Genomic DNA, 14,444 nt, shown 5'->3' on the forward strand with positions numbered 1-14,444 from the left:
CGCTTTATCTGTTATCCCTGCCCCAGGAGCGGGAGCGGGAGCTGTAGCGGGTGCGGGAGAGAAAAAAAGGATAGGAATTGCTTTAAACTAAGGCACTAAGCACTTTTACCGCTGTGCTGTCTCGCTGCCCAACTTTGTCAAGCGCACATAACAAAGTGTTATGTGTTCTGTGTCTTGTAACTAACACTACGAGTGTGGCCGGCACTGTGGTTGCAGACGAAAAAAAGGAGTAGTATCCTTTCAGCGACCAACCGATAGAACCCTCCCCAGAAGATGAACGCACAGTGGATGGAAGACGATGGGATGTGCATTGTGTGTTGGATTGTAAGATTATTATCAGTGCATTTTTTGGACATTTAGCCCTGCCTGAACTGGCCACGAACTATTATTCTCAGTGTTTGATCTTCAGCTGGCTGTCTATTCTGTTACTTTGCTGGCCGTTATTCTTCTCATTCCTGCCTATTCTGTTGCTGAGAGAGAACGAGTGTTGAAAGACTCGCTGAGAGAGGATCATAGGAGCGAGTTCATGATAGCCGAGGGACTGGAAAGGGAAATGGCTTCGAGAGTTTGGCTTGGAGACAGCTTGTGTCTTGCCCCAGTGTGCCTCCTTCTCTCATTGTCGCGCTTTTTGGAGAGTGTGGAAAAGTACATTTTTCAAATGTTACATTTTTCGTAGCCCTCTTTGGGGGGCGAGTGAAAGTTGCTAACCGCCTGGCATCGCTCTTTCTCTCTCACTTTATCACAATCTGCTGTCTCTTTTCTGCTCTCTGCGGTGTGTTGATTTTTATAGTTTTTCAAGGCATGCCCCAGCCCCACCCACATTTGCCATTTTCTGGGCGAGTTGCGGTCGTTTTGTTTTCTGGCCCATTTGCGGAGCAAAGTTTTGCATCAAGTTGTAAATTTGGCGATTAGCACCCCTTTGTGAGTTGGCTGAAACGGTCGGTCGGCATGTGGTCCCAGGACGGGACAGCAGGATGGGACAGGACAGATCCAGCAGTCAGAGATGAGAGCTGTAGCTGTAGCTGTAGCTGGGAGTCGGAGTCGGAGTCGGATCACGGCCATTTCTAACAGCCGCACAAAAGCTTGACAAGATGCGCGTCGGCTGATAAGTTGCATGTGAAATTAGCATAGGCTTTGGTCTTTGGCCAGCATCGGACACTCTGCGCTCCACACTCCGCACTCCGCCCTGCTGCCCCACCATGCCCCACACTCCAGCAACAGCAGCAACAGCAGCAGTAGCAGCAAACAGCATACGGGCGACGATCTTGTCGCTAAACTTTATGAATAAAACATTTTTTTGGGGCGGTGAACGTGGTCAACAGTAGCAGTAGCCTTCCCAGCTTTGCCTGCTCCTTCTGGCCAACTCCAGACTCGAAACGACTTCGGACTCGGACTCGGACTCGGACTGGGACTCAGACTCGGACTCGGACTCAGACTCGGACTCGTACTCTGACTTGAGTTGCAGTTGCTACAAATGTTTTACAAGCTTTTCAGCGCTTTGTTGTTTTGCCATTGTTGTTGTTGTTGCCACAGCAGTTCCCGGAAACAATTCAGTTTAACAGAGAGAAAGAGATATTGAAAGGGGAGAGAGAGAGAGAAAAAGTGCATCGCATATCGGACAATAAATCGTGAATGGTTTGCCTGAATGCTCGCCTGCTCGCCTGCTCGCTCGCCTCGATTCCGATTCCGATTCACTGCGCCACTTGCATTTGCTTTATGATATGAGGCCTGTCCCTGACATTTGGCTTGACTTTATTTATGATAACAGTTCCTCCAAAATGCGCTGAAAGGAATCGGAATCGGAATCGTAATCGGGACTGGGGTGGGTATGGGTATGGGGGATGGGGATGGGGATGGACTCCGAGACCGGACCCCAAAAAAAAAACATTCACTCAACAGTTTGTCAGCATTTTGTCTTTGTATCTCTTTGACCCAAAGCTGCAGGCGGCTCCACGTTTTATAAATTTTGTACCTAATATTTTTTCTTTTCGGGCAGGAAATGAGTTTCGAATATAAGTATATGTTCCCCCTCCCCCCTCTCTCTCTATCTTCGGTCCAGCCCCGTGGGCGTGAAGGCGTTGAGGCGTCTCCGTAATCCTGGCAAATTTGATATACTTAAGGCGCTGCGGCTGGAATGAGTTGCAAATTGGTTTAACTGTGTCTCAGTCTGTCCTGTCTCCTTGTCTCTCTCTCTCTCTCTCTCTCGCTCTCTCTCTCTGTCTGTCTTTCTGCTCGTCCCCGTAGAAGTTGCCCTCAAGCAATAAAAAAATATGTATTTTTTTATGTATTTTTTATGATTTCTTCTCTGGGATAGCATGAACCCGTTAAATGAGCCGCGAAAATAGTTTCCGTGTCCTGGAAATTGCAAACGAAAATGTGCCATAATGCGATAAGGTGTAAGGAGTGTAGATAAATATTGTCAAGGATTCGTTTTCGTCTTCTGTTTATTCTTGGAAAGATGGTCTTTAAGGCAAATCGATTTAAAATGGATCAAAGGCACATTCAAGGAAGTGAAAACCTTTATTTGCCACAAACGAGAAGGTAGAAGCTTGGGTTTCCGTATTGGATGGGCTTTACTTCTGGAAATAAATAGATATTATCCTTGTTTAGGTGCCGCAATGGATTCAGTAGCACTCGAAACTAATGTTGGGGTGGTGGAATATTAGCCAAGTTCAGGAGATTAAAGGACTTAAATCTCTCTTTAATCGAGGCACTCAGAGAAAAAATCACCATTTTGAGTATAATATGAAAATATTTGATTTAAATATGTAACATAATTAAATTAAATATTTGCATATTGAGATTAAATAAATGTGTTTTAAACTGTTTTATTTATAGATTAAATATGGACCGTAATTTCCCTATTTTTCTATTTAAAAGCCGAATATTTAATTTAAATTTTTGAGTATTTCTTTGTACTACTCGTATGTGGGCCCCACACTTTAACAAGAAAGCTAGTTCTGTGTACTGTAATTTATTAACTGAACAGAGAATCTTCAGGAGAATCTAGCTTCTACAGATTGGAAGAATTTTTTAGAGTTACTTCACCTTTAAGCTACAGGAATAGCGTGGAAATTCCCAATGAATTGATTAGATATCCTGGGTAGAGTTTAAGAAATGTCATTGGGCCACGCTTCATGAAATATAAGACCGCTTCCGACTATATTAATTGATCCCACGATACTCAAGCCTGCCCTCCGATACCGTCCCTCCCATTGGAGACCCCACCCACACGCACACCCACACCCATATAATTTTAATTAAAATTCGCGCACTCAACCATTTCGAGGAGAATGGAAATTAATTTGCAAAAGCAAACAGAATAAACCAAAAACCATCGAACCAATTGCAATTGCAGCCGCATGGGAGTGGGAGTGGGTGTGGGTGTGGGAGTCAGAGTGGGAGTGGGAGGGGAATCAATCAAGCGTAGAACGGAGACCATGGCAAACAGTTGCCAAACAGCCCAAGCTCCGATGTCCGTCTGATTAGGCAACAGTCCAGTCGGCTACCGGAACTACCGTCTGAAAATGAAAATGTTTATTAAAAAATGTTCACTTTTACATAAATTTGCAAACAGCAGCGGCCGCAGCGGCAGCGGCAGCAGCAGCAGCCGGAAAAAGACCAGAAACGGCAGCAGGTACTACCAGCTGGTGCCATCTGGATAGATGGATGGATGGATGGATGGATGGGAATGAATTGGCCACGCCCATAAATGGGAACCGCCCCCGTTGACGGTCTTATGTACGGAACGCACACACTACGGTTGTCTCGCTCAGACAGCGGCCCTGTCTACCCATTGGATGCGTCACCCGAACCGGTTTCTGCCCAATGCCAAAGGGAGGCCATTGGCAGTGGCAAGAGAAGAGTGGATACAGCTCGGCACATACGTACTACGTACCATAGATATCTGTATATGTATCTGTCTGTATACAAGCGAAGTACGTACTCCTATGTATAGCGGCGCCAAGGGGTTGGGTTGGGCTCGAGTTGCGTTCGGGTTGGGGATGGTGCTGGAGATGGTGCTCCAAGTGTGCTCCACTTGAAGCCAGCTGCTCCTACGCTTTGTCGTTTGTCTAAATGTTTGTGTTGGAGCTGCGGGAATCGCGTGGGTGCGCCAATGAGTGGATGGTTGAGGGTGATGGTTGGCTGAGGGCGAGCCGAAGGGGATACCTCAAAGGAAGCTACATCAACTACCGGTTTTAACTGGCAGATGCATTGATTTTTTCGTATACCCTGTGGCGGGGCTCGAAAAGGGCTGCCAGGCCTCTTCAGCCTCTTTGGGAGGGTCTTCAGAATCAGATTAAAACCCGTATTATTTGCTTGAAAAATATAGGTATATTTTATTCTTGTTTTTGTTTTGGCTATTGTATGCCGATGCTACTCGTACAATCTATGTATTTGGTTACAAATGTACTCGTAAATCAGAATCTTTTAGTTCCGGACTTGTGTGGGCTCTACCGGAAGCATCCTCCTAAGCTATTAAACACTACTCGTATAAATGGTTCTGTTCCGACTATGTACATTACATTAAACACATTTTGGGAGCATATTAGTTCATGCACCGTCTGCCAATGGCGTTTTGCTTGAAGGGTTCGTTCGGTGTTCACAAAATAATAAAGAAATTTACGAAATTATCCACTCTACTATAAATTAGAAAAAAAAAACACAATTTTCAAATAACACTTAGGAGCTACAATTAAACAGAAACGTCCTGAAACCGTATATGGTCCGCTATGGTCTCCTCCTGTTCCTCTGGAAGAGATCTCCTATGGATTCCGCAGTGCATCATTGATGACACGGAGTATATCGATTTGTAGATCTGTAAAGGCAACCGGCTCCATATGGGCACTGCGAATCTTCATTGCCACTGCCTTAAAGAAGGCACCGATTTCATCCTCCTCGCCGTTGCTGCCGCTGGCTGGGAACTCCAGATGTCCGCTCTTAAGGGGTGAGATTTGATTGAAGTAATAGCGCGAAGTCGGTGTGGAGCACGGCGTGGTGGCCGCGTTCTGATAACGTGAAGTCGACTCAACGTCCAGCTTCTGCTGATTGCAGCCCCCAGCAGATTGCAGCTGCTGTTGCTGCTGCTGCTCCAGATTACTCGAGGTATCGTTGTGGTGCTCATGTTTGGTCAAGGCATTGCTAACACTCTGAACGGCCATGTACACAGAGCTTTCGTCATGGTCATAGCCCACCACGTGCTGTTCTTGCTGCTGGGAAGTCGGCTCCGGCACCGTTGTGCTCTCCATTTCCTCATCCTCATCTTCCTCGTCCTCGCCGTTGTGGTGCGCAGCGCCATTAATGTAGTTCTCGATGTCCATTTCATCGTAGCTGGCCACACAAAGCTCCCTGGCCTGCTGGTTCTGCTCCTCCTGCTGCTGCTCTTGCAGCGCGTTGGCCAACTCCGTCTTGTGTGAACCCGTCAGGGGTGGCAGGGGCATGTTAAGCTGTGAACTACCCGAGGACGTCTCCATGGTGTTTGGCTGTGTCGGCGGTGAGTGGGAGCCATGACCACCCAGATGCTCCTCTAGATCATGCTTGGGCAGCAGCATGCTGAGTGGAGGATCACCCTCACTGAAAAAAATGCCAAAGTAGTTACAAATATTCTTCACACAGGAGCGAGACAAATGTTGGTGCCTTACAGCGCCTTTTGTTGTATGTACTTCTGAAGGAAGCTGAGAGTGTCGTAGTGCTTCCAGCGCGATGTGGCCTCTATTTGCATCAGGGTCCTCAGACGTTTGTGCTCGCGTGCGTATTGGTCCCGCAAGGCTTTCCACTTAAGCCGACATTGTTTCACTGCAAGGACAGATAGTTCAGAGTGTGCCAAACAGTGTCAATTTAGGTGAAGACTCACCTGACTTCTTTAGTTTCCGTGCTATCTCCTCCCACACCTCCATCTTTAGCTTGGCATTGCGATAGTTTTCATTGCCATAGTTGTAGATCATATCCTCCTGCTGTATCAGCGTAATCAGTTCTTTCTCGAAATAGCTTTCCATGTTGAGGAACGTGTGTATGGGATCGTCATCTTCCTCCTCGGCGTTCGTCGAGTGATTATGCGTCGACGCCGACGTTGTCGTGGCTGTTGTTGCCTTTGTTGTGGCCGCAGAGTTTGACTGATTGTTAGTGGCGTTTACACAGTCGACAATCTCCACTACGGTGGTGGCATTCTGCGTGCCGCACTGTACAATGCTGGGGGCTGTCGTGCCGCCTCCTGCATCGGTCAGATAGTTCCAGTTATTGCCTGGCTGGGCCTGCAGCTGCTGCTGCTGCTGCATGACGGTGTTAATGTGATTGGTAATGAAAGCTGATCCAGACTTCTTGTCGGTGGCAGTCGTGACGACCCCTGCCCCAGACGACGCTGTAGATGGCACATGCTGTTGCAGAAACTGAACAATATTGCAGTTGTCCAGGAGAGTGGCATCTTCGATCTTAATGCTGCCGGTTAGGTGCAAGTTCTGACTGCTGCTGCTGTTGCTGCTAAACGAATTGCTTATGGGCAGCGTGAGGGGCGGCACTGTGGACACAACACCATTTGCATTCTGTCCAGATCTTCCCCGATAGCTGCAGCAAACAGAAAATCTTAGTGGGCTGTTTATTGACCCTGGGGACGCTACTTACTTTCGCGCCAGCGCATATGGACGCAGAAAGTCCAGTTCCTTAAAGTATTTCCACTTGACGGCTTTGGCACAGGTTTTGGCGCGCTTCAGCTCGCGGCAATATTGATCCCTCAGGGCCTTCCATTTGCCCTTGCATTGTGTGTCTGAAAGACAGAGAACATGACTCTGAGGGTCACCATGGGGTTGCAGGCTGCAGGCTGCAGACTACTCACCTGACCAACCCACTTGTCCGCCAATCTCGGCCCACTTTTCGTCCTTGCTCTTTGTACTGCGATAGTGCGGATGCTTGGGATTGTACAGGCACTGCTGCTGGGAGACGAGCGATAGCAGAATCAGTTCTTTGGGTATGCTGACCACATTATTGCCCAGACTCGAATCCATGTTGAGATTTCCGAGTTGCTGCTGCTGCTGCTGTTGCGGCGACTGCTGGTGGTGTTGGCTGGCACATGGCAGAGGCTCCATTCTACGTTCCTTTATTGATACATCCTGCTGGCGGGGCGGTCTGTTTATTTGGTTAATTCTTATAAATAAAAGCAAGGCAAACAAAAATGAGGTGACCAAACAGCTGGCCAATCAGTTGTCTAATTAGTGTGACCAGGCTCGCGCCGTTGCCAGTGTGGTGCACTGCCGGGCGGGCCACAATTTTTGGCCAAGCTGGCAGCCCCGACACTGTGTTTGTTTCGATTTGTAGCGCGTAAATAATGTCTTCAATGTATTGTATTTGTATTAAACTAATCCAATTAGTTAATTGCATTACCGCAAAGGCAAAAGAAAACATCATAACATGTAAGCGAAACATTTTCTTCAACATTTAGTTTGTTTTGCGACGCGGTGCGATATAAATCAACATTGACTTGCAAAAAATTGGTTTCCTTTCGGTTTCGTCCCTCGATTAATGCTCAATCATGCCTAAAATTGATCCAGAAACACAGGCCCTATACGACGAAATCAATGGCATGATCGAGAAGTTTAAGGTTGCGTTTTTTTTCGCCGAAGTTGCTCCAATCAAATGGGATTCAAATCAAACTTCATTTCGTTGCAGGAAGACCAAAAGGCCAAGGCGGATTGCACGTTGGCCGACAAATGCGGCGACATGAGTGATGTGACCAAGCTCCGCTTCTCGTCGAAGAAGATTCTCAAGGGTCACATCAACAAGGTCAACTCGGTGCACTTCGCTGGCGACTCGCGCCACTGCGTCACTGGCTCGCTGGATGGCAAACTGATCATCTGGGACACATGGACAGCCAACAAAGTGCAGATCATACCCTTGAGATCGGCCTGGGTGATGACGGTGGCCTTCTCGCCATCGGGAAATTTCGTGGCCTGCGGCGGCATGGATAACGCCTGCACTGTCTACGATGTGAACAATCGCGATGCCTCGGGTGTGGCCAAAATGGTGCGGGAGCTCGTGGGCTACGAGGGCTTCCTCAGCTCCTGTCGCTTCCTCGACGATAGCCATTTGATCACCGGATCGGGCGACATGAAGATGTAAGGTATCTCTCCATCTCTAGAAGAGTATTGGCTGTACTAGCACTTTTGTATCGTTGCAGCTGCCATTGGGATCTGGAGAAGGGTGTCAAGACAATGGATTTCAATGGGCATGCTGGCGACATCGCTGGCCTGTCGCTGTCTCCCGATATGCAGACTTACATAACGGGCTCTGTGGACAAAACTGCCAAATTGTGGGATGTACGCGAACAGGGCCATAAGCAGATGTTCTTTGGCCACGACATGGACGTCTCCTCTGTTTGCGTAAGTACATCTTTCAAGCTTCGTCTCTGGCAAACTGCATCATAAGGTTCTGTTTTGCACAGTACCATCCAAATGGCTATGGCTTCGCCTCCTGCTCGGAGGATCAGACGGCGCGCTTGTACGACTTGCGATCGGATCAACAAATCGGCCTGTACGCCCCACCCCAGAAGAACACGGGCTTCACTTCGTGCGGTGCGTCTTTGGCGTGCTTTTCGCCTTGACTCTTGACAATTTTTAATCTGATTTTGTGTTGTGTGCTCATTAGCTCTATCGACCAGCGGGCGCTACCTAATGTGCGGCGGCATTGAGGGCATGGTGCACTCGTGGGACACGATGAAACAGAGGCATACGGGTGGGTATTGGTGGATGGGTATAGACATGGTGATGGTGATGGGGATGAAGAAACCTATGCAAATGCTTATATCGATTTCTTGTTCTGTCTCTCGCCCCTCCCCCGTCCCTGCCATAGGCACACTGTCTGGACACGAGAATCGGATTACTTGCATCAGCCTGTGCCCCAATGGCATGTGTCTAGCCTCGACCAGTTGGGATCAACAAGTGCGCCTGTGGCTCTAATTAACTTTATTTTTTGTTGTTTTTGTTTTTGTTTTTGTATTTGTATCGCCGCGTGGACAACTATGAGTTGGTCGCAGACTCGGTGGCTCTAATCACTCCCGACTCCCGACTCCCGACTCCTGGCTCCAATCCAGTCCAATGGTCGAATGCCGTCGTCTAATAATATTTACTAACTTAAAACGTAGCTGTGGCGAGTAGTTAACCCAGAGCAAATTGCATGTGCGAGAATAAAATCTATAAAGTAGCACTACTAACAACAAAAATACGCATCCTTATTCTTCGTTATTCTTTTCTGTTTTTATGAGTTTTATTTGTGGTCTTTGCAGCTCCGTTTATCCATTTATCAGGGATCCGAACTCCTCCCTTCCGTAAGTCCCACATTTAAACCAGTAAGTATTATTCTTTTTTTTTTATATATATTTTTTATATTTTTCTTATAAAAAATACTTATACAATTACGAAGATATTTTTGTGCTGCTGCGATTTTTGGCGCTTGGTTTTTTTGTTTTTGAAAATTATCTTTGAACAGATCAAAGAAGCAGCGAAGTAAATTAAAAAAAAAATCACTTTATCATCAACATAAATGAGAAACGAAACAGAAATAGTACGAGCAGATCAAGGAAAAGATATAGGCATTAGGAAGGGAAAGAGAAAGAGTTGAGAGACAAACAGCGGACTATAGGGGGTATAGAAAGTGGAAAGTGAGAGACGAAACGAAACGAAACGAAACGGAAACGATAAGATTTGCATAAATAATAGAGGGGGAAACGAAACGAAACTTCTTTTTAGGATCACACAAGATGCAACTAATTGAGTATTTTTGTGTAGATGGTTCAACATATTGTTTGTTTGTTTGTTTGTTTGCTTGCTTGTAGGGTTTTTGTTTTTGTGGGTGTTTTAGTTTATCAGACTCTCGGTGGAACTACTATGAGTTGTTCTCTTGTTGGTTTTGGAAAAGTAAAAGAGCAGGAGAGTGTACTGCCTTAGACGGAGAAGCCGTCGCCAGTGGGATCGAGGATCCAGGGATAGTTATTGGGGCACTCCATGCACGTGAACAGGCGCAGGGTCTCGCCGGGCAGCTCCCGAGTGGTCAGGGGGCAGGCATTGGGCAGCGAGCAGTAGGGCTGGCCCTTGACATCGCACTTCTCCTTCCACTCCTGGAAGTCGCGCAGCGAGTTCAGCTCGGTGGGGTTCTGCATCCACTGGATCACCTGCAGGTTGGTCACGAAGAACACATCGTTGCGGCCCAGCATCTCCTCGATGAACTTGACCAGCTCGTCGCGGTACTCCTTCTTGGACTTCAGCCACGAGGCGTGGAAGTGCAGACCCAGAGGGGCACGGTTGCTGTTGTAGTGGCGGTTGAAGTTGTGGCGGAGGAGGCGCGCAAACTGCTCGCCAGAGGCGACGTTCGAGCAGGAGTCGACCATGTGGCAACCGGGCAGGGACTCATCGAAGGTGGGGTCGTCGCGACGATCCAGCTCGTTCATCACCATCTCCCACACGGGATGGCTACGGGAGGGGCAGTTGTGGGCGTTGCCGTTGCACTTGTGGGGCATGCGGAAGTACAGGGTGTAGGGCCAGATGGGCACGCGGCCCAGGGAGGCGGTGATCGAGGCGTCGTACACGAAGAACTGATCCGCCATCATCTCGAACTGCTTGTTCCCGCCCACACGGAGGTAGGGAGCACGCATGCCGATGATCGAGCCGTCGGTGATGTTGGCAAAGCGCTCGACAATCAATCGGGATCCAGCCATCTCGGCCAGCCAATCGTCGTAGCTGCCGCCGGACCAGTAGTTGGGATCGTCCTTGTGCGTCAGCGAGAACACGGAGATCTCGTGGCCACGACGGTGCAGATCCTGCACGGCCGAGTAGTTGGTGTACTTGTGCGAGACGAAGAACGTGCCCTTGATGGAGCAGCCGTTGGGGTTCTGGCGCTGGCCATTGAAGAGATCATCGTACAGATCGATGTTGTCCACGTTCACGGCACCGTTGAAGGTGATCGTAATCATCTGGGGCACCTGCTGGGGCTCGATTCCGCCGGGAATGCGGGTTCCGTCCGCCGAGCAGAAGCAATCGGGCAGGGCGCACTGGGTGGGATCGCACTCGGGGGCACGGTTGGGATCCTCATCGACAGCTGTTAAGTTGGGAGATTAGTCTGTGTGCTGGGGATCAGGGATTGTCAAGGGACAGGTGACACTCACAGCAGGCGTTCTCATCGGACTCGTCCTTGCAATCGGGCTTGCCGTTGCAGAAGAGCTCCTTGTCGAGGCACTCGCCATCGCCGCAGGACAGCTTACCCTCTGGACAGATGGGCTCATCCGTCTTCAGGATGGGCTTGGCCTTGCGGGGCTCTGTAGAAACGTGCGAATGAGAGATGGTGGATGGGGGTTAGATCAAGGATTATCTTGAAGGTCTTGTGCCTAAAGTTTGGTTAGTGACAACACATGTCTAAATTTTGAAATGAGAAATATACATATGAATGCATGAGTGCGGTTAGTGCGGCTGATTTGGTGAGTTTGGTAGGTGGGTTAGCAGGTAGTGGGTGGTGGGTAGTGGGGTGTGGGGTGTTTCGCAACGATCACACCATTGTGTGGTGGTGTCTACCATTTGGTGCGGGTTAGGTTTGTGTTTTTGGATTTTGGATTTTGGATTTTGGAGTGGGTTAACGGATTTGATTCTACCAAAGTTCCGAATCTAACATTGCTGACTACTGTATGTACAAGTGTGGTTCCAGGAATTGATTTGTTTTGTTTTGTTTTGGTTTTTTTGTTGGTTGTCTAGCTTGGTTGTTGTTGTTGTTGTTGTTTCGGCACACTTACTCTCTTTCTCATCGCAATTGGTCACCTTGGCCTTCCAGTCGCAGGTCTGTTTGATCACATCAAAGGCCAAACCGGAGGGACACTGAATTTCTTTCAAACCCGATTTAGTACATCTAAAAAATAAAGTTCATTTTGTTGTTGTTTGATGTTCATGTTGCTTTTGCTGTAGCTGTTTGCTTTGGCTGTGGCTGTTTGCTGTGGATCTCTACATTCTTTGGCTAGCTAAAAGAACTTTGGCACTAAGTGGGGAGTCTATAATTTAGGGGGGAGTCTGGGTGGTAATTATGCAATGACACGAACGATATTTCAGGGGGAGTTTTGGTTTTGGTTTTGGTTTGGTTTGGTTTTTGTTTGGTTTAGTGACACAGACACAAACGCACAATGAGCTACGAGGCGCACACACATACGAATAGACATAGTGAGAGACAGATAGACAAAGACAGAGACAGAGTTAGGAGGGTGGAAGATTGGGCATTTGGGCTGAAAGCCTTTGGAAGTACTATCCGGAGCCGGAGCCGGAGGCTATCGGCACTCGGAACGGTGGGTTGTGGCCTCTTGTGGGCCCCACTTACTTTCTTGGACATCGCAATTCTTCACGTTCGATTTCCAATCGCAAAGCTGTCGCAAAACATCGAACGCCAAGCCGCCGGCACATTTAATCGGTGCCAGGCGATTGCTGCCATCTTCACCGGCGCTGTCGCACCTTTCGATACCGATACAAAGAGTTGGTTGGTTGGTTGGTTGGTTGGTTGGTTTTAAAGAACAATAGCATAGCATAGCCATATAGACTGCAGGAAATCGGACAATCTCTGGAAGTTGCTTGGAGTGTGCTCCCTTACCTGTACACCTCGCGGCAGTCGCCATCGGCCTCCAGGCGGAAGTACTCGTCGGCGGGACGATCCGCACAGACCTCCTCGACGTCAACGCCCTCCAGCTTCTCCTGCTGGGATTTTCCTGTTTGAAATGGAGTAAATGAGTCTGATTGCTTATAAGAAAGTGTGTAAATCATGGTTGGAATAATCATCATTCGATTTCGAAATCGAATTCGAATTCGAGCAGTATATATTTATGGCTATTTATATTTGATCTGGAATTCGCATTCCTGTGGATTTTATCTTGTTCTATAATACCTCATAATAATATATTATAATATAATAGTGGCTCGAACTGTTTTCGTACTCCAAAGCGAACAACCGGTTTGGTCTGCGCTGGTGGGGAAATACGAGTGGCAGTACCAGTACCAGTACCAGTACCGAGTACCACTTCTAGCCGACCGACCCAAAACAACTCTCATTTTTGTTCATAGCCACCGTTTTTATCTTCATCTCGCGGCACGACGCGGCGTTCAAATGAAAACGAAAGGGCAACGAAAGCCTCGGGGCTCACCTGCCATTTATAGGCGCAGACATGGCCATATCTCTAGATGGATATGGAAATGGAAATGGAACTGGGGAATGTGCCTGCCTGGCCTGCCTGCCTGCCCGATGATGTTGACTGGCAGTTTCTCACGTAAGGTGTCTGCTCAAACGGGTTCGGTTCGGTTCGGTTCGGTTCGGTACGGGGATTGGCCAACCTAACTGTTGTTGGTGTATTGGGAACCCGTTTTCGGTTCAACATTAAAATGATTATTGCATAAACAACGTTGCCGAGTCCAAAAATATATTAAAACGGAACCGATTGCCAGCCAGTCGCGGGTTTTGCTCGTTTTGCCTATGCTAATTTTAATGTTTTTTTTTTGGCTTATGGCCAACTCCGGTTTCGTCCTCATGCCACAGTTTTCTCGGTTTCCTTTTCGATTGTCTTTCCATCTCCATCTCGATCACAATCTGATGTTCGCTCAGCTATTTCTGGTTTCTTGTTTGAGGTTTCTGGTTTCTGGTTTTGGGGGTATTGCATCACCGATCGAAGGATAAATTTGATCGATCGCATGCCGCTAATGACTTGCAACAACTCCGATATTTTCGATCATCATTTTTTCAAGTTTATTTGCCTTGGCCAACGACCGAAGCCGCCGAGTGCCGACTGCCGACCGCCGAGTGCCGAGTGGTTTGTTTTTGCGTTTATTTCATTGTTTTTTGCAACCTTGCGAAAATTCACCGTGGAGTTTCCACCGATAAAGGTCAATTGGGCGAAGCCGACGTGGCCGCTACTTAAGCTCTAAGTGCTACTAATGCTACTAATTTCGAGTACTCACCAGCTGCCATGCACAGGCACATGATGGACACAAAGAATGCCCAGTGGATACGCGCCATGATTTATTTCCAGCGCCTTCTAGACCGTCGAATAAAAACAAGAAACAGCAAAAAAAAAGAGGTTAGCCAGCACGTAAAAAAAAAAACAACTCTTAAATCGAAAGATTATACATTTAGGCAGTACAGAGGGAAGAGAAACTTTTTTGAAACTTTGTTGAAGACTAACATTTGCGCACTGAGCAACTGAACGGAATGAACAAGACCCTGTCTGCGGACTCTGCGTTGGGGATGATGATCGGAATGGAAGTGGAGTGAACGGAGCACTCTTCCAATACACAGCCACGCTTACACTAGGTGTTGGCCGGGGCCAACGAGTTCTATTTATTAAGCCGTGGTGTGTCTTGGCCGCCGCCGTGTGGTGGGTTTCGGGGCTCGGAAGCTCAACACTGCAGCACGGGCAGCGGCAGTCGCGCCGGCGCAGAGCTTTT

The 14,444-nt window shown here is 48.0% G+C and overlaps 3 protein-coding genes across 6 annotated transcripts; 1 reads left to right on the plus strand and 2 right to left on the minus strand.

Moving 5' to 3' along the window:
• Window positions 1-4,315: 4,315 nt before the first annotated feature.
• Window positions 4,316-7,199, minus strand: LOC108153162. 2 transcript variants are annotated; one of them, XM_033386892.1, is made up of 5 exons: window positions 6,830-7,199; window positions 6,619-6,760; window positions 5,855-6,561; window positions 5,664-5,796; window positions 4,316-5,574 (listed from the first exon to the last, which is right to left on the minus strand). In XM_033386892.1, exons 1-5 carry the CDS (start codon window positions 7,077-7,079, stop codon window positions 4,767-4,769), a joined length of 2,040 nt encoding a protein of 679 aa, XP_033242783.1. In that variant the 5' UTR covers window positions 7,080-7,199; the 3' UTR covers window positions 4,316-4,766. The 2 variants fall into 2 exon arrangements, with proteins under 2 accessions (XP_033242783.1, XP_017138455.1); XM_017282966.2 differs by having other exon boundaries at window positions 5,643-5,796; window positions 6,830-7,198.
• Window positions 7,200-7,420: 221 nt separating this feature from the next.
• On the plus strand, window positions 7,421-9,210 carry LOC108152412 (guanine nucleotide-binding protein subunit beta-2). Its single transcript, XM_017281725.2, has 6 exons — window positions 7,421-7,591; window positions 7,660-8,105; window positions 8,168-8,369; window positions 8,432-8,561; window positions 8,635-8,721; window positions 8,839-9,210. Exons 1-6 carry the CDS (start codon window positions 7,523-7,525, stop codon window positions 8,943-8,945), a joined length of 1,041 nt encoding a protein of 346 aa, XP_017137214.1. The 5' UTR covers window positions 7,421-7,522; the 3' UTR covers window positions 8,946-9,210.
• A 295-nt stretch (window positions 9,211-9,505) lies between these two features.
• On the minus strand, window positions 9,506-14,311 carry LOC108152410. 3 transcript variants are annotated; one of them, XM_017281720.2, is made up of 6 exons: window positions 14,183-14,311; window positions 13,959-14,035; window positions 12,604-12,742; window positions 12,337-12,467; window positions 11,147-11,296; window positions 9,506-11,079 (listed from the first exon to the last, which is right to left on the minus strand). In XM_017281720.2, exons 2-6 carry the CDS (start codon window positions 14,014-14,016, stop codon window positions 9,929-9,931), a joined length of 1,629 nt encoding a protein of 542 aa, XP_017137209.1. In that variant the 5' UTR covers window positions 14,017-14,035; window positions 14,183-14,311; the 3' UTR covers window positions 9,506-9,928. The 3 variants fall into 3 exon arrangements, with proteins under 3 accessions (XP_017137209.1, XP_017137212.1, XP_017137211.1); XM_017281723.2 differs by having other exon boundaries at window positions 12,604-12,718; window positions 14,183-14,310; XM_017281722.2 differs by lacking the exon at window positions 12,337-12,467 and adding an exon at window positions 11,765-11,877 and having other exon boundaries at window positions 14,183-14,310.
• Between the last annotated feature and the right edge of the window lie 133 nt (window positions 14,312-14,444).

This window comes from Drosophila miranda, chromosome XR (genome assembly GCF_003369915.1).
Source record: "Drosophila miranda strain MSH22 chromosome XR, D.miranda_PacBio2.1, whole genome shotgun sequence".
In the NCBI taxonomy this organism is placed as follows: Eukaryota; Metazoa; Arthropoda; class Insecta; order Diptera; family Drosophilidae; genus Drosophila; species Drosophila miranda.